This window comes from Trachemys scripta, chromosome 11 (genome assembly GCF_013100865.1).
Source record: "Trachemys scripta elegans isolate TJP31775 chromosome 11, CAS_Tse_1.0, whole genome shotgun sequence".
NCBI lineage: Eukaryota > Metazoa > Chordata > Testudines > Emydidae > Trachemys > Trachemys scripta.
Window position 1 is genome coordinate 5,226,764 of NC_048308.1, and position 24,692 is coordinate 5,251,455.

At 44.8% G+C, this 24,692-nt stretch overlaps 1 protein-coding gene across 1 annotated transcript in view; it reads right to left on the reverse strand.

Moving 5' to 3' along the window:
- The window catches only part of CNTNAP5 (contactin associated protein family member 5), a 411,826-nt gene that overhangs the window by 191,736 nt on the left and 195,398 nt on the right, over window positions 1-24,692 (reverse strand). The window contains exons 5-7 of the mRNA XM_034785890.1: window positions 16,703-16,906; window positions 12,685-12,869; window positions 1,916-2,059 (exon numbers count right to left, since the gene is read on the reverse strand). Coding sequence (XP_034641781.1) covers window positions 1,916-2,059; window positions 12,685-12,869; window positions 16,703-16,906 — 533 coding nt within the window. The remainder of the gene's footprint in view (window positions 1-1,915; window positions 2,060-12,684; window positions 12,870-16,702; window positions 16,907-24,692) is intronic.

A 24,692-nucleotide genomic window follows, 5' to 3' on the forward strand; every position in this document is an offset into this window, starting at 1 on the left:
TACTCCTACTGGGCTGGTGGAGTACGTGCGTCGATTCGGGGATCGATTGTCATGTCCCGACGAGACGCGATAATTCGATCCCTGAGAGATCGATTTCTACCCGCAGATCCAGGCGGGTAGTGAAGACAAGCCCTAAAAGACTGGGTGATTTATTTTAAGTGTTTTTAAAAGCCACACAGGGACACTTGGTGAACATGAGATTTCATCCCAAAGTGGTGGTGGTGGTACTGATGGTTATGGAAGTTTGACAACATTTTCCAACCCAAACCACTGAACAATTAAGAGAGGGAATGCGGGGACTCTATATGACAGTCATCAAGGTCAAGGACTGAAGAGGAAAATCTACCAGAATGGAAAGAAAAAGCTCCCCGGAGAGAAGGCAGATAGTCACTAACATTGCATGGGATGACCAAGCAGAATGGTTACAGGTTGAACAGGGAAATCTAAAGGCAAATTCCAGTTCAGAAGAGACATATTGCCTCGCTGTCTCAAGGCCTTTCCTGAAGGACATTTATTGCAAGTCCAGTGACTACAAATGAGTTGCAGAAAAGGACAAGTGCAATGATAATAAAATGCACCATCCAAGCGTACTGTCTAAATGGAGGGTCTATATTGCCAGTCTGCATTTTCTGTCCTTTGCACTAGGTGTAGACATTTTGGGGGCCATTCCTCTGATCAAGCAGGATTTTATTTTTTCACCAAGAGGTCTGTGCTTTTGGAGTTGAAGTGTCGTCATTCTTCCCAGCTCAAAGACTCCAAAAAAGACCCACATTGTGACAAAAAAAAAAAAAAAAAAACATATTTAATGCCTGGATAAAACATACTAATGTGTGTCTTTTGATACTTAGGGCTGAATCACTCACAAGTTCGTTTCAAAGTCAACATTTTGCCTCAGTGTTTGGCCCTATTTTTACAAATGTATGCGGTAAGTTCTCCAAGGAAATACTATTGTCCAACATTCCAAAGACATGCAGCATAAGTAAATCACTCAGGAGATAAAAACAATCACAATGGTGTTTTTTTTTTAAACCCTGAACACGAAAGTAGAGTGTACCGTTCTCTTTCCTCATGAAGTTAAAGGTCCCTCAGTTTGTTCCTGGAACATGTAAATTCATGAGACACTTCCTACAACAGGTCCAATGTTTCTAATCTGTTTATTTCTTTTACTGTTCCTTACTCTTTTGGATAAGATAAATAGAGCTAGTTGAAATGTTTCACATTTTGAAATTTCAGTGAAATTGTGACTTTCAAGATAAAAACAAACAAAAAAACCCCAGAAAAACATTTTGATAACATTTCCGCCAGTCTCCTTTCCTTATTGCCCCGGCTACAGAGTTCGTGAACACTTTCCAAAACTCAACATTTCCGATATATGGAGGTGGGGGGGGACAAGTGAAGAATTGAAACATATTTGAAAATACGTGTAGCAATTCCACCCCCCGGCCCCCTCAAGCAAGGCAAACCCAAGCTATGGGACAGATTTTGATAGCCTCTCACAATGAATAGCAGCGAGACCACCCAGGGAATAAGGTTTTATTCAGAGTCAGTAAGAGAATCAGAATCTGACTATATTGCTTTTATTACTTTAGATGGCCTGAGAGAATCTTTTGAGAGACCCAGGGACTTCGATCCAAATTTAATTCACTAGGAGAAGGAGTAAAAACTTTCCTCCAACTCAGCTTCCCCAGACTCAAATATAGCTGGAAATGAGTAAAACCAGCTAATTTGTGCATGTACCTTTGAACAGCTCTCTTGATGTTGCAGCTGCCTAGGCGAATAATCTTTTAACTAACTATACACATAAGGGTCTAATCTAAGCTGCAATCATTTGGCAGGAGGGACAGCACTTGTCAGTAGCTGGGATTGGAAGGAAGTGATGAATCAAAGAAGAAAAACAGACATATCTGATTCTCACCACAGTGTAGATCTGAGGTTTACGCCTTTTTGCCAGGTCAATTATATTGACTCCATTGTAATAAAGGTTCTCGATGCATCCAAGGAAATTTTTCTTCAGAAAGGTTCCTGGCTTTCCTGGGACTGGGATCCCCCCGAAACTGAGCTTTGGGAAAGAACAAAGACAACACTCAGTTGCAACTCCAAAATGTAGGGGGAAGGAATGAGTGGCATGTATGGTGAGAGGAGCTAAAGTTACACACACAAGATCAGGCAAACTAAGGCTAGAGCATGGTTCAGTGGTTAGGGTATGGAAGTGGGACTAAGGAGCCCTGGGTTCTCTTCCTGGATCTGACACTGACCCATGATTTGACCTTGGGCAAGTCACTTCACCTCTCTGTTTCCACTCCCATCCTTTGTCTGCCGTGTACTTAGACTCTAAACCCTCTCACTATGGGCATATACAGCTCCTAGCAGAGCAGGACTTTGATTTCAGTTGGGACTGCTAATAATCCTCTTGACAACCGATGGCGATAGCAAATGCAAACAATAAGTAACGGCTAGTGGGTGGCAGGTTCAGGCACTGTGATTTAGAGCAACTCTCCTCTCTGTTGAACGTAGACAATAATACTTTAGAGGGATGTTGTGAAGCTCTGTTCATTAAGGGAATGCTTGTGTTTTACCCCTGGTGAGGTTGCAAGAAACATTCCCCTATGAGAGCCCCAGACACACCAGCATTCTACACTGCATGGAGTGCAAGGACAGCTCTTCTGGGAGAAAATGATCCAGTGTTAAATCACATTCCCTTCATATTAAAGTAGAGATACCAGATGATTTCAATTAACAATCGGCACAATTGGTGACTAAACCATTTCAGAATACAGAGGAGGACACTGAACTGCCAGCACTATGGGGTATACAGTATCCAGTTCCAATCATTTGATATAGTAAATAACATCAGGATGTTTTCTGATGTTACCTGCTGATGAGTGGCTAAGCTGAAAAAGGCCTTTACACTGACAATGGAAGGCAGTCATAGAACACCCTCTGTTGTCAGGCAACACCGAGGGGCCTCTTCATAAGCGCAATTTTGATAACACTGTATCCAATCCGTGGCCACCTGTGACTTCACTGTTATCACCATGCTGCTTGCCAGGGGAACTTGGAACTTCACAACGGCGGCAGGGAGAGAACTCAGACCCTTCTGCTCCAAAATAAGCACAGGCCCTACCACATCAGCTAAAGGAGATTCCCCATTTCACCTTAGCTATACAGACTATATGATACAATTGAGTAGTTCTGATTCCATCCAGTAGAGGGCAGTGGCACACCAATACCACCCAGTCTGTGACAATAAACGTCTCGTTTTTACTATTTTCGCTCTAGGTTGCCATGTTGACATTCAGCTTCGCTTGAGACTGCACGTGGGCTGAGCAACCTATTTAAATTGTAAAGTGTTGCAGATTATACATTAAAACAAAACAGAAAAAGAAAAAAGCTCTCGTAGATAAAATACCCCAGTATGTTGCTTTAGAGATACCTGAATCGAGGAGATAAGTATCAGAGCACAGGAGTATTAGCATTAGGTTGCTGAGGGTTACATATGGCAGAAGACTCAGACCGAGAGCTCGGAAGTGCCTGAGTCCCTGGGAGCAGTTACCAAAATCCATGGATTGATTTATAACTTATCTAAGGCTATATCTATACGACAGGGATGTGACAGGGTGGGTCGTTCCTGTGCTTAAAGTCGGTCCAGCTCCCCTGTGCTCGAGCAGGTGCTCCTAGTTGAGCCAATGAAGGGGGCAGGGCTGCTCCTGGCTATAAAGGGTCAGAGGGAGTTTCAGTGAGGGCAGACCTAGGAAGGGACGCTACAGAGCAAAGCTGCCGGGAGAGAGGGTCTCCTGCAGTGGTCTCTGAGGAAGGGAGTGGGGGCTGGGCTAGAAGGCCTGGCGGAATGTTTTGTTTTTTCTTGAGGAGACGACACAGAAGGCAGGCCCGGCCTTGCATCTTCTCCAGCTGCGCAGCCGGCAGCAGACCCCGTTACAGGGGACTTAGCAACACGGGTACGGCACTTTAGCTATATCGGCTGAACTCCATGGCGTAGACGCAGACTTTGGAATGGGTTTTTCATCACTGGAGAACATCACTTCACCACGTGATGGTAGCTAGGTTGACGGAAGCACTGTTCTGTCGACCTAGCTGCATCTACACCGGGGGTGCAGAGGGGAGGTGTTAGATGGGCATAGCTCCGGTGCACAGGGGTGTAGATTGATTGCCATAGCTGTGTTGACCTAACTTTTAAGTGTAAGCTAGGCCTAGGTTTGTAAGGAGAAGCTGCTCTCAATGGAGCAATACATGTAATTTACATGTTAGCGGGGATCTATCATCTGCTAATGGTGGATACACAGACTTGAATGAAGGGTGGAATGTTTTAAGGCCTGGTCTATACTTACAGGTTAGGTTGACGTATCTACAGCACTCAGCATCATAGCTAAACCGATCTAACCACTGGTGTAGACCCGGCTAGTCGATGGAGAATTTTTCTGTTGACCTACCTACCTCCACTCAGGGAGGTGAATTAACTACACTGATGCTGTAGTTAGCATCTATGCTGGAGTGGGCAAACTTTTTGGCCTGAGGGACACATCAGGGTATGTAAATTGTATGGCAGGCCATGAATGCTCACGAAATTGGGGGTAGAGGGGCAGGAGGGGGTGAGGGCTCCGGCTGGGGGTGTGGGCTCTTGGGTGGGGCCAGAAATGAGGAATTATGGATGTGGGAGGGGGTCTGGGTTCAGGTACGGGGGGGGGGGGGCTCTAGGGTGGGACTGGGGATGAAGAGTTTGGGATGCAGGACGGGGCTCCGGGCTCGGATGGAGGGGTTTGGAAGGGGGGGAGGGGGATCAGGCCTGGGGCAGGCAGTTGGAGTATGGGGGAGGGATGTGAGGGCTCCAGCTGGGGATGCAGGCTCTGGTGTGGGGCCAGGGATGAGGGACTTGGGGTGCAGGAGAGTGCTCTGGGCTGGGACCAATGGGTTTGGAGGACGGGACAGGGATCAGAGATGGGGCAGGCTGTTGGGGCTGGAGATGGGGGCTTGGGATACAAGAGGGGGCTCTGGGCTGGGATCGAGGGGTTCGGAAGGCGGGAGGGAGATCAGGGCGGTGGCAGGGGATTGGGTCTTGGAGGGCACAGGGATGTAGGCTCTGGGCGGCGCTTGCTGCAAGCAGCTCCCGAAGCATGTTCCCCCTCTGGGTCCGAGGCGCAGCCAGGCGGCTCTGTGCGCTGCCCCATCCGCAGGTGCCACCCCTGCAGCTCCTATTGGCCGGGAACTGCAGCCAATGGGAGCTGCGGGAGCGGTGCCTGCAGATGGGGCAGCGCGCAGAGCTGCCTGGCCAGGCCTTTGCTTACTACATAGGAGCCAAAGGGGGTTTGAGCCGGAAGTGGGTCATGCTGGCTGCTTCCTGGGAGCTGTGTGGAGCAGGGCAAACTCTGACTCCACTCCCTGGCGGGAGCTGAGGGCCAGATGTGGCCGAGGGGCCGTAGTTTGCCCACCCCTGATCTACACTATGGCACTACAGCAGCCTAGCTGCAGCGCTGCTGCTGTGCATCTCTAGCACACGTAGTATAGATATGGTCTTCGTCTGACATTTTCAAACGAGCCTAGGAGAATGAGGTGCCCCCAAACCTGGGGCACATAACTCCATTCGGCTCTTAGGAAAATCCTAACCCAAGCCTCTGGCTCATTTTCAAAGCCTTGTGGCTAATTTTTAAGTCGGACACCCCTTAAGGCGTTGTCTACTCCGTGCTGACCCATTTTCAATGAAATTCCCACTGCTCCTACCAGCGCCAGCAGCACTGGAAATATTATAGCGTGGATAAGGCTCCTGCAGCCACAAGTGTTTATAGGTCTGTGTCTTGCACACCAATAGCACCGCACTGGCTGGAGAGAGAGCTTGGCCATTGTGTCACATACACATTCAACCTCTACAGGTACAACTACACTGCAGTTAGAGGTGTGACTGCAGCATGGGTAGATGTAGCCGAGATATCTTTGCTCTAGCTAGCATGAACAATAGCTACTTGAGTAGCTGCAACCTATGCTGCATAGCTTCACTGTTACTGTTATTTGAGCAAGCTAGATCAAAATTAGCTCAGGTACATGGGCTGCAGTCGAATTGCTGTACATGACCGTGGTAGGAATTTCAGTGGCCACTGGAGTCTTGTCTGTACTAAAACAACAAGGAGTCCGGTGGCACCTTAAAGACTAACAGATTTATTTGGGCATAAGCTTTCGTGGGTAAAAAACCTCCCTTCTTCAGAGGCATGGAGTGAAAGTTACAGATTTAAAAGTCACTATTCTTGAACAAAAAAACTTCAGAAAGACTTCAAAGAGAAAGAGCAGAACTAAAATTTATTTGCAAATTTAACACCATTAATTTGGGCTTGAATCCGGACTGGGAGTGGCTGGCTCATTACAAAAGCAGCTTTGCCTCTCCTGGAATTGACACCTCCTCATCTATTATTGGGAGAGGAGTACATCCACCCTGATTGAATTGGCCCTGTCTACACTGGTTCTCCACTTGTGAGGTACTCCCTTCTCTTCATGTGTCATTATATAATGCCTGCAGCTGTAACTTTCACTCCATGCATCTAAAGAAGTGAGGTTTTTTACCCACAAAAGCTTATGCCCAAATAAATCTGTTAGTCTTTAAGGTGCCACCGGACTCCTTGTTGTTTTTGTGGATACAGACTAACACGGCTACCCCCTGATACTTGTCTATACTAGTGAGTCTAGTATTGCTCCCAAGACTCGAGTGTACCAGTGATTGCAACTGTGGGATTTTCGGGGGTGCTGGTGTTAAGAAAAAACAGGTTAGACTAGGCATAACATTAAATGGAAGATGCCTGGGTAAAACCTTGAGCACTGTCTTGTAAATGTAATCTTCATCAACTTGCGCCTTGGTTGTATTGATTGATAATTACACCAGGCAATAAAGAGTGAAATAGTTTTCAACTCTGCATCACTTGCAAGTCTGTTATTGACATGAAGGGTTATGCAATAGCAATGCCTTTTGTAGTTGAGAATCATTATTTCTTGCTGAAATCACATGCCTCCCTCATTTTTCTTTCATTTTCTGTTCTTTCAAGTCTCCTGCTTAGGAATTTTCTATAAAACCCAGAAATCAATATCAATTACAGTGCTGAATTATTGAGAAAACAATTTCCTTAGTGATCAGTAATAATTTGAATTACCAAACTCATGGTTTTCTTACATTTAGCGAGGCCTTTAATCCCCTAAATTTGCTGAAAAAAGCTTCCATTAGACAGCATTGTCTTCAGCATTAGGCTGAAATGCTAGAGTAATTCAAATGCAAATGGAAGAAAAAAAGTCTTGGTGAATTTTGACCCTTATGGGCCAGATCCTGAGCTAATGTAAACTGGCATACCACCATTGAGGTGCATGACGGGTTTACACCATTTGAGAATATGGTCTGTAGTGCCCATGGAAAGAAATTCTTTGGAAAGTTTGGACTAATTAAACTTCTTTATACTGCACTGGGGCAACAGCTTTTCTTAACTCAAAATACCTCCCAGCATCAACAGTGCACCAAGAACTAGAGATTCAGAGTATACTGAAGTTGAGAAATTGGAAGAGCTAAAAGATCAAATAGTCCATTCTCCCAAACAGTTGGAGAGTTTCTTCTCTAGGGCATTCTTTTCAGGGGCTTTCTCCATTCCAGTTTTAGGATAGTCTTTGAAGCATGTATGTTAGATCTCACCATTATGCTGTTTCACCTGATATCCAGCCTATGTTTTCCTTTTCTTAAATTGCATTCCTTAACTCCAATTTATAACCCACCTACCATACCTGTTTTAATCTCCTTGTATGGCGGGGTCGTACATGGTTTAAATGTTTCCAGAAATTAATCTTGTTCTTACCACCCCTAGTAGTGGTTTATCCAAAACAAAGTTTTGTTTAAGTCTTTCCTTATGAGTCATTTCCGCACACTCTGCTACTCATTTTTGTTGCTTTCCTCTAAATCCCCTCCCCTCCACACACATATGCCAAAGAATGAAAGCGCCTTGCAAACACAATTAGAGGACTTACATTGTTAAAAAATATATATATATATATTGTCTATGATGTTTTTGATCAGTTCTGAAAAAATATCCAGAAAATGAAGGAAATTTTCAGAAAATAAAATGTTGACAAAGTTTTTCACAAAAATAATTATTTGTGGGGGTTTTTTTAAAGGGTCATTTTACACTAAAAAAATTTTGTTCAAAAATTGTCACCCAATTCTAGCCATGATTCTCTGCTTCAAGCGCCTCCTCATTCTCACTGTCGTAAAGCCTATACGAAATCAATAAATTGATGAAAGCTTGAGGGACAGGATGGTGAAGACTCCTAGCTGGATTTCCAGAAGTGCAGAGGACATCCAATTTCCTCACTCTGAAATTCTATAGGGCCAAGTGCAATGCTCAAGGTGCTAAAGGAGCACACAAGAAAGACTAGAGTTTGCGGAGAAGCTAAATGAATTCTGTGCATCATCTTCACTGCAGAGGATGTCAGAGGGATTCCCACACCTGAGCCATTCTTTTAGGTGACAAATCTGAGCAACTGTCCCAGACTGAGGTCTCAATTGAGGAAGTTTTGGAAGAAATTGATAAATTAAAAATTGGTAAGTCACCAGGACCAGATGGCATTCACTCAAGAAGTCTGAAGGAACTCAAATGTGAAATTACAGAACTACTAACTGACATATGTAACCTATTGCTTAAATCAGCCTCTGTACCAAATGACTGAAGGATAGCTAATGTAATGCCAATTTTTAAAAAAGATTCCAGAGGCAATCCTAGAAAGTACAGGCCAGTAAACCTAAGTTCAGTACCAGACAAAATGGTTGAAACTATAGTAAAGAACAGAATGATCAGAAACATAGATGAACACGATATATTGGGGAAGAGTAAACACTGCTTTTGTAAAGGGAAATCATGCCTCATCAATCTATTAGAATTCTTTGAGGGTGTCAACAAGCATGTGGACAAAGGTGATCCAGTTGATATAGTGCATTTGGACTTTCAGAAAGCCTTTGACAAGGTCCCCCACCAAAGACTCTTAAGTAAAGTAAGCAGGCATGGAATAAGTGGAAAGATTCTCACATGGATCAGTAACTGGTTAAAAGACTGGAAACAAAGGGTAGGAATAAATTATTAGTTTTCAGATTAGAGAGAGGAAAATGGTGGGGTCCCCAAGGATCTGTACTGGGACCTGTGCTGTTTAACATATTCATAAATGATGTGGAAAAAACAGTTAACAGTGAGGTGGAAAAAAATTGTGGATGAGAAAAAAATTACTCAAGATAGCTAAGAGCAAAACTGCCTGAAAAGAGGTACAAAAGGATCTCACAAAACTGGGTGGGTGGGGGGAACAAAATGGCAAATGAAATGCCAATATGAATAAGTGCAGAATAATGCATATTGGAAAACATAATCCCATCTATACATACAAAATGATGGTGTCTAAACTAGCTGTTACACTCAAGGAAGATCTTGCAGACATCGTAGCTAGTTCTCTGAAAACATCCGCTTAATCTGCGTTCGGCAGTCAAAAAAACTAAACAGAATGTTAGGAACCATTACGAAAGGGATAGACAGAAAATATCATAATGCCACTATATAATCCATGGTATGTCCACACCTTGAACACTGCCTGCAGTTCCAGTCACCCCATCTTAAAAAAGATATATTAGAATTGGAAAAGGTGCAGAGAAGGACAAGAAAAATTATCAAGAGTATGAAACAGCTTCCATATGAGGAGAGATTAAAAAGACTGGGACTGTTCATTTTAGAAAAGAGATGACTAAAGGAGAATATGATAGATGTCTATAAAATCATGAGTTATGTGGAGTAAGTGAATAGGGAAGCGTTATTCACTCTTTCACATAACACAAGACGCAGAGGGCACACGATGAAATTAATATGCATTGGGTTTAAAACAAACAAAAGGACTGTGCATTTGGTGAAGAAGTTCTTCAGTGTGTGAATCTCATTGCCAGGGAATGATGTGAAGGCCAAAAGTATAACTGGGTTAAAAAAAAAAAAAGAGAAAAGGAGAGAGATACGTTCATGGAGGATAGGTCCATCAATGGCCTTTAGCCAAGATAGTCAAAGATGCAATTCCATGCTCTGGATGTCCCTAAATATCTGACTAGATGCTGGGACTGGACAATAGGTGATGGATCATTTAATAATTTCCCTGTTTTCTTCATTCCCTCTGAAGCATCTAACACTTGCCACTGTCAGAAATCAGAATTCTGGGCTAGATGGACCATTGGTTTGACCCAGTATGGCCATTTTTACATTCTTATGAACCATCAGTCTCAGTTGGTGTCTCTTGACACTACCACAATACAAACCTCAACAAAGTCAACCGAAGCTGTAGGTTCTTATCAGTTTTAAGAATCAGACCAATATTTTATCTATTTATAACAACAACAACAACAACAAAAGAAGTGTATTTGTGTATGTAAAACTTCGTATACATTTGACTGGATCCCTCTCCCCACCAGCTGTCATATGACACTTGTCTTCTTAGATCTTAAGCTCTTTAAAGCACTTAACAAAATGAGGCCCTGCTCCTGACTGGGGTCTCAGAGTGTGACTGGAATATTAAATATTAATATAGAATAATGTAACATCGTTTACAAAGAAGCATGGATTTGATTAGGATCTGCTACTAAATGAATCTACTTGTGAACTTCCCCAAAGTAGATCATGCCCCATTTTTCACTGAGTAGAAGAATCCAAGTCTTTTCGTAATCTCTTAGAACATACGATGCTGTTCTGAGGTGATGGCTCTAAACAGCAAGGCCTGCATTTCTGTTATTGCCATGGCTTAAATCACTACTGCACAATACAGGAATATTTATTATTATTAGGAATAAGCCAGAAAGCTGCAATGACACCAAGGGACCTCTCAAGAGCTGGCCCATCCATACTTGAGAGCTACCTGCAATCTAAGGTTTCAGAGTAGCAGCCGTGTTAGTCTGTAGCCGCAAAAAGAACAGGAGTACTTGTGGCACCTTAGAGACTAACAAATTTATTTGAGCATAAGCTTTCGTGGGCTACAGCCCACTTCTTCGGATGCATATAGAGTGGAACATATATTGAGGAGATATATATATACACACATACAGAGAGCATGAACAAGTGGGAGTTGTCTTACCAACTCTGACAGGCCAATTAAGTAAGAGAAAAAAACTTTTGAAGTGATAATCAAGATAGCCCAGTACAGACAGTTTGATAAGAAGTATGAGAATACTTACAAGGGGAGATAGATTCAATGTTTGTAATGGCTCAGCCATTCCCAGTCCTTATTCACTCCCTGCAACTCTGTCCACATATCTATTCAAGTGACATCATCATAGGACCTAATCACATCAGCCATACCATCAGGGGCTCGTTCACCTGCACATCTACCAATGTGATATATGCCATCATGTGCCAGCAATGCCCCTCTGCCATGTACATTGGCCAAACCGGACAGTCTCTACGCAAAAGAATTAATGAACACAAATCTGACATCAGGAATCATAATACTCAAAAACCAGTGGGAGAACACTTTAACCTGTCTGGTCATTCAGTGACAGACCTGTGGGTGGCTATATTACAACAGAAAAACTTCAAAAACAGACTCCAACGAGAGACTGCTGAGCTGGAATTGATATGCAAACTAGACACAATCAACTCAGGATTGAATAAGAATTGAGAATGGCTGAGCCACATGTGCATAAGTGCCGCTGTTAAGCCATCTGGTTTCTGCACTCAGGACACGCTGGGAGTGGATCCTTTAAAGAGAAAAGAATCCAAAGTGCAGACAAGAAGCCTTTGATTGCACAACCGTGAGCGATGCCAGTGTAGTACATTCAAATAAGGATGACGGCTCTGGCTGTGCAAACACAACATCGTGCTCTGCACGGTCCTGGAACTTGCTCATCAGGAAGAAGCATAATGAAAAGGAAAACAGGAAATATTCAAGTGGGGGTGGGAAATGGGAGTATCGTGGTTATAATCAGGAAATAGCTAACCATACACTTGATGAGACACTAGTTCTAAAAGACTTTGCATGCACTTTTCAGAGAGTACAGGGCAGGCTGACCCGAGTAGTGGAGAGGGTGAAATACACCTCCCCGTGCCAGCCTGGCCTCTGAACCAGGTGTCCTGCTGGGGAGGATGCCTCTCCCGCATTCAGCACAAGGCAGCACTGGTGAAGGAGGGATCCCCTTTACCTCTCCTCCCTAGGTGCTTTCTAGTCACCTTCCATCTCTGTGCTGGAGGCAGCTGCAATCTGGCTGGACTATGCAGGGATGAGTTAAGGACAGGACCACGTTCTCTCTACTGTGGCCACCAGCGCTACACATGTGCACGGAGAGAGCATAACACAACCATTGAAATAGTTGTAGAGTTGCCACTGTGGCACACACTCCCTCTGAATTCCCCCTTGGGATTCTGCTGCAGCATAATCCTTCCACCATGGAAGGCTGTGCCTTCTGAGTCCCAGATTAGTACATGGGCTGATGAACCTTCCAGAGACTGACAATTTCCCTAGAGCATCAGACACACAGAGGAAGTGCCATGATTCAGGCTGGTTAACCATGAGAGGAGTTTTAGGGGAGAAGGAATACAGGTTAGAGAGAGATCACTACTGCTGACAAAACCAGCACAGAGACTGTCTGCTCCCCGAGCTCACACCTGTCTTCAGAGATATAACCCAAAAGACTCAACACACCTCATAATCAATGTCCAGGTGATCTGAATCCCCCTTGGTTCGGAAATGCTGAGTGTGCTTGTCCACCGTGAAGTTCACTTGCTTGTTGAAGCGTTCGATGAGAACCGAGTGCCAATGCTGATCATCCAGGAGGCTGCCCAGGGTGACTGATGTGTGGCTGGTGCTGAAACGCAGCTTGGCATCTCCTGCGGGGGCAGATGCAAACAGAAGACACTGTAGCGAGCCCTGGACTCTTGAACCGAAGCATTAAGGCTTCTATGTCTATGTGCTAACTAGATGGCTAGAGTCCTGCCCCAAGAGAAACAGGGCCCAGGGTAAACCTGGCTTGGATTCTTCGGGGACAGTCTCTTCTTGGTTTGTTCCAATGTCCTGGTCAGGAATATATGGAGGGGGATTTTCCCAGATTGTTGCATAAATCGTCATACATGGCAGCACTGGCAAAATTGTTGTGTTGCCTGTTACTCAGCTCTGAAGCGCAGTAGACACCCTAACATTTTAAGAACGCCATCTGGCTTAAACAAAAATCTGCCACCCATTAAAGGAACAGATGTAGTACAACTGTGGGTTTCCACAAACATACAGTCTAATTACTCTTGACATTTTAGTCATTACTTTTTTTTTTTCTTCCCCATTTTAGCAACCCTCTCTGGAGAAAACATTTTAGACATCGTGTTTCTGGAAATATAAACAAGAATAGATATTTAGATAGTGCCAGATTTTGGTCTCCATTGCACTAGAAAAAAAATGTGGAATAATTCCTTTGATGTCTGTGGAGTAACGCCAGTTGCATAGAAGTGCAAGCGAGATCAGAGTCCTACTCCAGTAAGAGAATAATCAGGCCCAGATCTCAATGAGCTAAGTGCTTTTCTGTTTTCTAGCCAGGTTCCTGCCTTAAGATTTCAGAGCTTCTGGTCTCTACTGTGCATTCTTTTCTATTCATCAGTGGAAATGGAAGGATGCACATTCCAAAAGGATTACTCAAGCTGTGTATAAGATAAAAACCTTGGATCCAAAACCTGCCTCCCTTCACACACACACACTCACTCAGTGGTAGTCAAAATCCAGATTCAAATTTTGTGGCTCATAAAAGCTCTATTTGAGGTTCCAGAGTAAACAGACATGTGATATCTCATAGAAATGCAACCAAATAAATAAAACTATGGTATCACACTCTTCTTCCTAAATTAAAAGTAGAACTTTTTCTGAAGGAAGACGAGAAACCAACAGTGTCAGAAAACCCAGCGTTTCGAGCTTCCTTCTGAAATGGGTCTTTTGCATGTGTAATGCACTATACGCTTACAGATAATGAATAATAGGAATATAGCATTATCAATGCGACTCTAAAAAAACAAGGAAGAAAGATTAGTTGTGTACAAAGCCAACTAATGAGTTTATGTAAAAACAAATGAAGAGCCGTGGAAAATTGTTACTGGGATTTTAAACAAAACACAATTAAGCACAAAGGGAGAAATGAGGAAGGAATTATTAACTGGGTTTGTTTTAATGATTTCAGTTGTTCTAATTGTCGGACGACTTTTGCTAACTCCCACGGACATAAGCTGAGAAGAGAAACAGGTGCCGACTCGTTTTACCCTGGCCTTGTATACGCTAGGGAGTTTTACTAAATCTTCCCGCCTTGGCTATGCAGGATTCAGCTCCACTGGTGATAACAAAAATGGGAGCTGTAGCATACAAGAGGCACCACCAGCCTCTAGCATTTTAAGCACCAATCTCATGTAGATATACTATGAGTAGGGTTACACAATTGGTCCCACCACTGCTACCATCAGTGATCCTGATGGTGGGAAATCTGGGGCAATAGAACCTAAAGTAACCCATATTAACACAATGCCTTTGTCTCCTCTAGTTTTCTGTATGGGAGTGTTAAAGTACAAGCATTAGGGTTTCATGCTTTTAGACCAATGGGTCTGCGCTCTGTCCCGTCTGACAACACTTCCAGCAGGGGTCATCATACTAGTCCTGGTCTAGGAGACAGTGCGGGAAGGTTCCTACCTTATAAGAACCACATTGTTTTAATTACAAGTATTAAATTGCCCTAAGCCACAACCATGACTCAATGGCTACTGGGTTATTCACTATTATTCCCTGGTTTAAATCAAGTCAACCACTCACATTCCAAGCCACTGAAGTGAAGCCCTGCAAGAGAGTAGTCAGCTGACAGAAGGAACCGATTTTCAAATACTCTCCATATAGATGTCCCAGTGCTGAATTACTCAGGAGTTATGGCTTCTGCTAAAGGAAAGACCAAGGGTTTGGGATTCCCCGCCCCCCCCCCCCCTCCCCCAATACTGCACAGAGAGAGTGTGTTCACTCCAGTGATCTGCCCTGTGGCATATAAAATCCAGCTGTGGAATGCTCTAGTACCTCCTGCCATTGAAGGTATATCTGAAGTATCCACTTGGGAAATGCAAACAGCTTTGTACAAAAGAAGAACTGAGCCAAACCTTCCCTCATCCCACAAACCCAACACTGATGGGACTCCATGCCTTTGCACTGCCTGGCTCTAGCCAGGCCCAGAAGCAAAAAAGCACCAAAATACTTCAAGAACAGCTGTTCTCATGGCATATTCAGCCCTACAAAGAAATACAGGAAATCTCCCTAGAAAGCTTGTCCTGGTCACCTTTGCAGACCAAACACCTCTGAAGAGCTTTGGAGAAGCACCTACATTTTGGGGAGCTGATTCAAACTCCTGAATCCTTTGGGTACACCAGTTGCTAGTATCAGATGTTTTTCGTCTTGAGAAAGAATAGCACAAATCCACACAAGAGTTCACATTAAGTAACATCATTGCTAGATGAATTAGAACAAAATCAGAGATGGCATCAGAACTTCAACAGTGCCTATGCAGCAAAGCAACCCTAAAGCCATTTTAACTTCTATAAGGATATCCTTAAGAGGGGCAGAGTCACTTTAGTGGCTCCTAATCCAAACCTCCACACTCTCAGTGTGAGGGAGTGTCTCTCTTGAGTAAAAGGAGGCGTGGACAAGGCTTCCCTAATCTCCAGCAATCCTTGACTGCCAGAACATCTCCTTGGGGACCTGGGCAGCAAAAATAAGCTACAGCAGTGCTGAGGTTGCTGTAATTTGCACTAGGAGTTCAGATTGGTAACAGGACTCAGAGACCACAAAGGTGTCTTAAAATCACCTTAAATAAAGAAAACATTTATTTTATTGAAAGCTAACAAAGCAGGGTGGTGGGAGGGAGTTTTCCCCTGCAACCGTCTGATGTTTTAGGGGGGGGGGGGGGGGGAGGTTGTGCTACTGATCTGAAGCTGTTTTGATGCAGGTGAATTCTGCTTTCCAGCACATGCCAACATTTTCCCTTAGGTTTCTTTTCCTTTGTCTGAATGTATAGCAATGACAACACAGAGGCTAACATGCCTCCTCCAAAACGGGGGTTCTGTTACAGGGAAAGGACGACCTGTTTTCAGCCTGAATGGAAACTACCCAGCCTAGACTTATTGCTTGAGAGCAGCCACAGACGCTGTGAGCCGAATGCTAAATACGACTGGATGGCTACCTGCAGAGCTTGGACAGAGCCCTGCTCTGAAATGATGAACTTAAAAAGGAATCATTCTGTAAGCAGAGAGAGGAAATTGTAGTTGAGATTGCAACTGAATCCCCTGAGGCCTGATGTAGATTAAACAGGCAACAACAATATTTGCAGCTAGAAAAATAAAGGTAGTGCAGTCAGATAAATAGGGCACTGACCTAGCGCTCAGGAGACGTGGGTTCTATTTTTGGCTCTGCCACTGACCTGCTGTGTGACTTCAGGCAAGTCACTTGACTTCTCTATTTCCCTTCCCACCCTTTGTTTTGTCTCTTCAGACTGCAAAATGTTCGGGGCAGGTACTGTCTTTTACTCTGTGTATGTACAGCACCTAGCACAATGGGACTTGATCTCAGCTGGGGCATCTCAATGCTGCTGAAATACAAAATCATGAAAGTAAATGGAAAACAAATCTCATGTGAATGAATAAAAAGTGTCAGCTCCTACCCAGGTTAATGTGCAAGGAGAGTTTCCCTTTCTGCAGCTCCAGTGTAATGTAGTCTCCGCGCTGTCCCTCTCCGTGGAATAAGACTCCATCCCCCTGCATGCTCTTGAACTTTAGGGAAACCACGTCTTTGAAGGTGCTCATCATTTTCTGATTGAATCTGTACAGGAGGGAACTTCTGCCATCGAAATCTGCTATGTCCGATTCTAAGGGGGAACAGAAGGAAGATGACAACGTAAAGAGGAGTCCTTGTGGCACGTTAGAGACTAACAAATTTATAAAGGTTTATAAGGCATAAGGTTTCGTGGGCTAGAACCCACTTCATCAGATATATGAAGTAAAAGATACAGGAGCAGGTATAAATACATGAAAGGATGTGGGTTGCTTTACCAAGTGTTAGGTCAGTCTAACGAGATAAAACAATTAACAGCAAGATACCAAGGGAGGAAAAATAACTTTTGAAGTGGTAAGAGAGTGGCCCATTACAGACAGTTGACACGAAGGTGTGAGTAACAGTAGGGAGAAATTAGTATTGGGGAAATTAAGTTTAGGGTGGCTTATCGTTAAAGTCTCTCTTGATTTCACGGGAGTTGGGGGCGCCCAGAACATAGGAAATACAGAAACCACCATACCGTGCCACACCTAATCCACTATCCCTTCCCATCAGCTTCTCTTATTTAGGCCATCATCCCTATGTAATTCCCCCCCTGCCCCCCAGCCCTCTTTTCATGATTCACAGCCCTTTTGTTATGTTAAGATTCCTTCATCTGCCTGCTTTGTCATCATACCAGAAACACCACCACCACCAAAGCCATGTCCTGCCCTGTCCATTATTTACCTCCCAAGGACGTTCAGAACAGCTAGCCACTGCTTCAAACGCACAGTCCCAGCTGCTGTTCCAGTTTTTTCTATGTTACGAAAGATCCTATGAAGCTGTATCTACACCCTAGATATGTCTCCCTCCACTTTTGTATCCAAATAAATATAATCTTACCTCAAATAAATATCCCTCGCACCTAGGGGTATCTACATGATGATGATGATTTTACCAAGCATGCCTCTGAGTGCTAATAGTCTTGGCTGGAGATATCATTCCAATGCTAGGTCAGAACGCTTTTAAAGGGGTAAAGCGTCTATAAGTCTCAGAACCCATCATAGCATCCACTCAACTCTCTGTTAACAGGCCACCTGGGCAGATTAACTGAGCTGTCACAAACATATCCTTTTGGAGCCACGTCACCACAGCTCGGCAGCAGGGACAGCTCTGCTTGTTCTTCTTTAGGCAAGACAAATTGGAGTGTGGGGCAACTTCAGACCAAGCTTTTCAGGAGTCCATCTTTAAAAATGATGACAAGACTAGCAAAGGAGCTAATGATTCGTTGTCATGCACCCTGACACCAGTGACTTCTAGATGTCAGCATGATAGCATGTATACATGTTTGATATAACACTGATATCCGGCTAAATGTTTCCAATTGCAGTAATAATCATAGAAAAAACATGGGCTTGAGACAACTCAGCAGATACCTCAGAAACATGGTATTTAGTACATCTATAGCACCATAACTCTCTGTAAAGTCCTATGTGACGTTAAGGACTAAAAGGAAGCACTGGAAACCTTGTAAGAAACAGGAATGCTGTGGTTGCCTCCAGAGTGCATCCCCTTGTGGCCCCCCATGGCCCTGCGGTGCACTGACCTCAGTGCCCACTCGGGTTCTTCCAGTCAATTACCCAAACCAGATTACTTCATGTGGTCTGGTTTATTAACTTTATTTAGTGAGTACAAACCACTCTTTAGTCTCTAAAGTTCTCACCCACTCTGGGCTCATATAAGAGTCCCAGGAAAGTTTCCTTCCCCCTGTTCAGGAAGCCCCAGCCCCCCTCCTAGAGCTGGGTAATTCAGGCAGCTATTAAAGCCCTTTGGAGCACAGGGGTCCCCTGCTTTCCTCCTGGGAACTGGGTTGTAGTTTAGGTCACCAGCAGGGCCACAAACATCTACTGCCCCAGCTGACCCTTTTTCTCCAATTAATCCTTTCACTCTCAGACTGGAAGGGTTTAGCAGGCAGACCTTCTCCAGCTGGAGTCTCCACTGCTATGAGGGAGGAGACAGCATATATGCTGGTCCCCTTCCCAGATCTCAAACCAATTGGCTGGGAGAGAGGGAGTTTTGCCCCGCCCACTCTGTAAGCCTCCTGGTCCCAGCCCTTAAAGAAACAATAAACAGGTTCTCCTCTGCCCCTCCTCCCCCCCTCCCTCTGCAAAACACTTCTTATTACCATGACGGCTTCATTTCTACCAATATCTCCTATTGCTTAGGTCCTTGTGTCCATAAGACCTCCCAAAATCTTAAAGGGCCATGACTACAGGATAGGGGTGGGCTGGCCCCTAGGTCCTACTGCCCTTAAGGGGACTAAGCCTGTCACAGAAATCTACTGTATATTCAATTTCTGATGCATTTTGCAACGTAGAGCACCAAATTCTGCTCTTATTTATGCCCCTGTAACCCACTAAATCAGGAGCACTGCAGGAGCCCAAGTCAGAACAGGACTTGGCACCAGACGTTAATAAAAGATATCCAGATAAACATCCAATCTTTTAGATACTTATCCCAACTGAACCAAACACCTAAACCTTATCAGGTTCATGCATCAGTAGACATTTTCAGTTTTCCACTAGGCAACAGCATTACACATGCTTTTCGGAACCAGCCGCCGCCTTCTTCTTAGAGTATGCGCAATGTGCCTTAGGCAGCACATGACGAGGATTCATCACCGAGTCGGATCATCAGCTTCCCTGGCTTGGGCCGGGTACTGATGGGGAGTGTGACAAAAACACTGATCCATGTCCCGCACTGACAGTATCATGAAAAAGCTGTTATTGCAGAACTCTCTGTGGGGAACAAAAATCCCTGAATGAAACAAGAATATGACATATAAATGCTAACACTCTGACATCCAAAAGTCATTACTAGCAGTTTGCATGACAACAAATCATTGGCTTCTATTTAAACATAGAAAGATCCATCTCAGGTCAAATACAGACACTTCACAGCACCTGAAAAATACCCCTATAAAGATGATGCCTTCAGTTATTCTGTTGGATACGAGGTATGTATAGAATCAATTTCTAGTAAAAGGTCAAATATCATGAATTTTAAAAGGCTCAGAAGAAATACAAGAAATCTTTAGATCTAGTCTAGCCAAAACACTATGTAGAGAATAATTCTTCACTTCCCTCTAAGGAATAGACTAAATATCAGGTCTTTTATCTCTCTAAATTTTCAGATTCCTCCATCATCCCCATAAAATACTGACGGAAATTAGCAAAGTATGATGGACTGATTAAAGTAAGAGCAGTTCTTTTTTCCCTTTAGGACAGTGCCAGATTCCAAAACTATGCACAATATAGAAGATTTTCCATGTGTTTAAATATATATGAAACATAGTGACTGTCAAAAAGGTTGAACCAAAAATTAAATTTTCCAATTTTTTTTGGCAAATTGAAAGAAAAAAAAAGGTTTGTTCAAGACATTTTGTTCCACTCAAAATAAAATGTTTTGTATTGATTTTGAGGGGTTTTTTTTTTCATTTTTTTAAAAGGAAAATTTTCTTTAATTTCAAAAGGTATTCAAATAAAAAAGTAAACACTTCATTTCAAAAGTGCTGAAACAAAACTTCGAGCTTTTAGGATTTTTTTTCCCACTGAAATTATTTGGTGAAATTGAAATGATTTCACAAAATATTTTGGTGATGCTGAATCTGCATTTTTCCACCAAAAAAAAAAAAAAAGTGTTGAAAAGTTTCACTCAGCTCTAATCAGGATACTTCTCCACACTGTCCAGATCCCAGAGTCATCAGAACTGGGCTAAAAATCTCCCAGGAAGTAGCATTTTTTCAAACAAAAATCCTAGTTTTTCTTGCTTCTGGCTGGGTTGGAAATAATGCCTTTCCTAGGGTAGCCATTCCTAGGTTATTGTAGGTATTTCTGCTTCCGACACAGGAGCAACGTGAAAACAGAAAAAGGTTACCAAGCTTTGCTGAAGTTCAGTTCAGGTTCTGGGTTTAAGGGTTGAGTCTGGGTTTTGTTAGCACAGGAGTTTCTTCTAAAACTCTCGGTTTTTTGGAAACACATTAATTTGAGGAAGGGTTTATTGGCCACCAGGTTAACTCGAGCAGTTAAGGGTTACATTGTGCCTGCATCTGAGCAGCTGCTGTAGAAAGGGAAGAGGTACGGGGAGTCCACTGCACAGGAAGCAGAAATGATTTGTCCGCCAGCAGACTACTGCATGAAGAGAGATGTTGGCCAGTGGTGGCAGCCATGCCAACCATCCCAGAGGAAACATACCGGGGCAAGGAGAATGTATGGTCCTCTTCCATGAAGAAAAGAGCACCAAGACAGCTGCACTGGGGGGAAGAGTGTACATGCGACACCTTTTTAAAGAAGCTTCCCCTAGCTCTGAAAACAGTATGCAATACGCAAGCATAAATAACAAGCTTTACCCCCATTCCACTCTTATCATTCAGAGTCTGGAGAGGCATCTTCAAGGCATCTGGAGTTGCAAGGGGAGGCGGCAGTGGACAGGGGGAATGCACAATCTCATCCCTCCCCCAGTGCCTCCACAAAAGAAAGACACCTTTATTTTACAGCCCATGGGAGTCCTACTGGCAGAGCAAAGATGTTCCGAATGGATATATCTCTGAACTGGCCTTGCTAGCCCCACTCCTGCTGCCATTGCGTGGGAACCAAACTCCACAGCAGATAAGGGAGTGTAGGAAGCATGTGCCTCTGTCTCTATACACCTTACAGTTTCACTGCCCGCAGTCTAGGGAGTGAATCTGACCGTCCACCTCCACAGCCTAGTGCTTGAACAGCATGCTTCATCTCCAGGGCGTGGTGTCTCTTAAGAAGCAATAATTCGGCCATTAGTCTGATGCTAGCAGTTATGAAAACTTTAGTGACCTCACCTCCACCACTGGGGGCTCTCTACGGTACATGTAGCTACACGCTGCAGTGAAAGACACGCTGTATCCATCCTCACTGCAGTGTGTAGTTACACCCAACAGTGAAAGGCTCCGGCAGGGGGGAGGGCAGGAGCATTTCCCCTCTGCTTCCCCTGCCCCTCGCCAGAGCCGTTGTTTGCTGCTGGAGTCTTTCCGTGTGGCGGACATAAGCTACAGCAGCAGCACCCAGCACGGCTAAAAACAGTCCTGGAGATGTGGGAGGCATTGCCTGAGCACGTACAGAGGGTACATAACCTAGGATTCAGGCGTGTAAGGCACTTCACTCAAAGTAGTCTACACTGCTGTTTATACTTTTCCTTGCTGAGCGTGCAGTCTCTGTACACTGTAGACCTACCCTTAAAATGTCTATTAAAAACAAGGGTTTTCTTGTGAGAGATAGGGCTGCTTGTTCGGGTTTCACCGTAATAATTTTTATGATTACATAATAAAACTAACACAGGTATAGTGTTCGTCCTTTAAAAGCCAGCATTTCCCAGCATCGTGTCTCAAAGCCTTAGTGGGATGGGTCTCAGGACAGTGTTAACAAATGTTGCAATACAATGTGTTTCAGCCCTAAAGCACTTCAGTAGGATTGATCTGTTGTTTTTGGCACTGGCAGTGTGTTTAATGCTCTAGAAGTCCTAGCTGCTCCCACAGTGGTCACTATCAAATACCGACATTCCCAACAGCTGAGTGCAGTGAGCCACTGGCTGGGGGGGACTTTGACCGTAACAGGACTTGACTTGGAAAGTCATTTAGCAGTACCGAGCAGAGAACTCGACGTTGCTGCTCTCCAGTGCAAGCAGGAACATAAGAACAGCCGTACTGGGTCAGACCAAAGGTCCATTTAGCCCAGCATCCTGTCTTCCAATAGTGGTCAATGCCAGATACTCCAAAGGGAATGAACAGAGCAGGTAATCATCAAGTGATCCATCCCCTTTCCCCCATTCCCAACTTCTGGCAAACAGAGACTAGGGAGACCATCCCTGCCCATCCTGGCTAATAGCCATGGATGGACCTATCCTCCATGAATTTATCTAGTTCTTTTTTGAACCCTGCTATGGTCTTGACATTCACAACATTATCTGGCAACGAATTCCAGACTGTCTGGACATTGTATGAAGAAATACTTCCTTTTGTTTGTTTTAAACCTGCTGCCTATTAATTTCATTTGGTGACTCCCTAGTTCTTGTGTTATGAGCAGGAGTAAATAACACTTTTTTTTTTAATGGAGCTATACCTATCTCATAGAACTGGAAGGGATCCTGAAAGGTCATCGAGTCCAGCCCCCTGCCATCACTAGCAGGACCAAGTACTGATTTTGCCCCAGATCCCTAAGTGGCCCCCTCAAGGATTGAACTCACACTTTCTCCACACCAGTCATGATTTTATAGACCTCTATCATATTCCCCCCACCCCAACTTCTCTTTTTCAAGCTGAAAAGTTCCAGTCTTATTAATCTCTCCTCATGTGGAAGCTGTTCCATACCCCTAACCATTTTTGTGGCCCTTTTCTGAACCTTTTCCAATTCCAATGTATCTTTTTTGAGATGGGGCAACCAAATCTGCACACAATATTCAAGATGTGGGCGTACCAGGCATTTATATATACCCTACATGCTGGCAGAAGAAAGGTTAAACTCTAAGCCCATCTATAGCATTGCAAAATTGCCTAAAGAGCTGGAAGTCTCAAGCCACTTGTGCAGCTGCTCTCCTTCTCTCAAAAATGCAGGGTTAAAAAGGAGCAGATGTGAGCAGAGGAGGTCTGAGGAAACGCAGGGCTCTTGTGCACTCGCCCGCATGCCAATGAGGAGCTTAGCGGCATACTCCCCTCTTTGGCTGCCCGTCACACAGCCATGGGTCCATTAATGCAGGACCAGGTTCCCCGGTATTTCTGGGCCAGCTGATCACTCTTTATCGTCTACTTATGAACAGGAATCTTTCCACTGACTTAAACAGACTTTGGATCAGACACTCTGAGAATCCTTTACGCCACTCCAGCAGTGTCAACGGGAATTAGTGGAGCTGAGAATCAGGCTCTTACAATCACTTTTACATGCCACAGAGGTGTAAAGGTGCTTTGGTGAGGGAGAATTAGGCCCCAGGTGAGCAACACACTAGACCAGAGGTTTCCAAACTGCGGGGAACATCCCCCAGGGGAAGCAACAAAGTCATCACGTGGGGAACAGAGGGGAAAAGAGGCGCTTCCCAGTCAGGCACTCCCTGCAGGCGCCTCCCAACAATGGCGCTGGGAGGCTTCTGCCATCACCTGCCTGGACATTTTGCCCTGGCTTAGGGAGGTGGCTTTGCTGAGTTTGGTTCAGGCAGGCAGCAGCAGGGGAACCAGATTTGGTGGGGCGTGGTCACTGTAGCCTCACCTGTCGGGAAGCAGCAGCGCAGAGGAGGCGGAGCCACCCGGTCTCGCTGGGCCGGGCAGGTAAGAGACAGGGGCCGCTGGGTACTTGGTACCCGCTCCTGACAGAGGTAGTGTGGGGGAGGGGTAAGAGCAGGCCCGCTGACGGGGGAGGGGGGGCGCAATTGCCATGGGGCCCCCAGCCACCGCCGCTGCTGAGGTAGCGGCGATGGCGGTTGGAAGTCCCGGGCCCTTTTAAATCGCCCGGGCGGGCCGCAGGGCTCCTAAGTGTGCGGGGGGTGGTACCGGCGTCAACGTCACTTCCACCCTAGGCCCACACACCTCTAGAGATGGCCCCTGGCCCTGGGGCCTGGAATTGCTGTCAGCGGGCCTGGGTAAGAGTGAACTGGGGAACCCCTGCCTCCCCACCTTCCATAGGCACCCTGTACCCCCGACCCTGCCTCACACAGGCACCCTGTATTTCCCAGACATCCAGCACCTCGCATCCCCAGCACTGGAAACCCCTCCCCCCCCCCCGCAGTTTAGCTGGCTGGGCTATCCATCTCCATTGGCGATGGAGAGTGGGGAGTGGCGCACATCAGAGTTAGGTTATCTTTCACAGAGTCTCATTCTCCTTCCT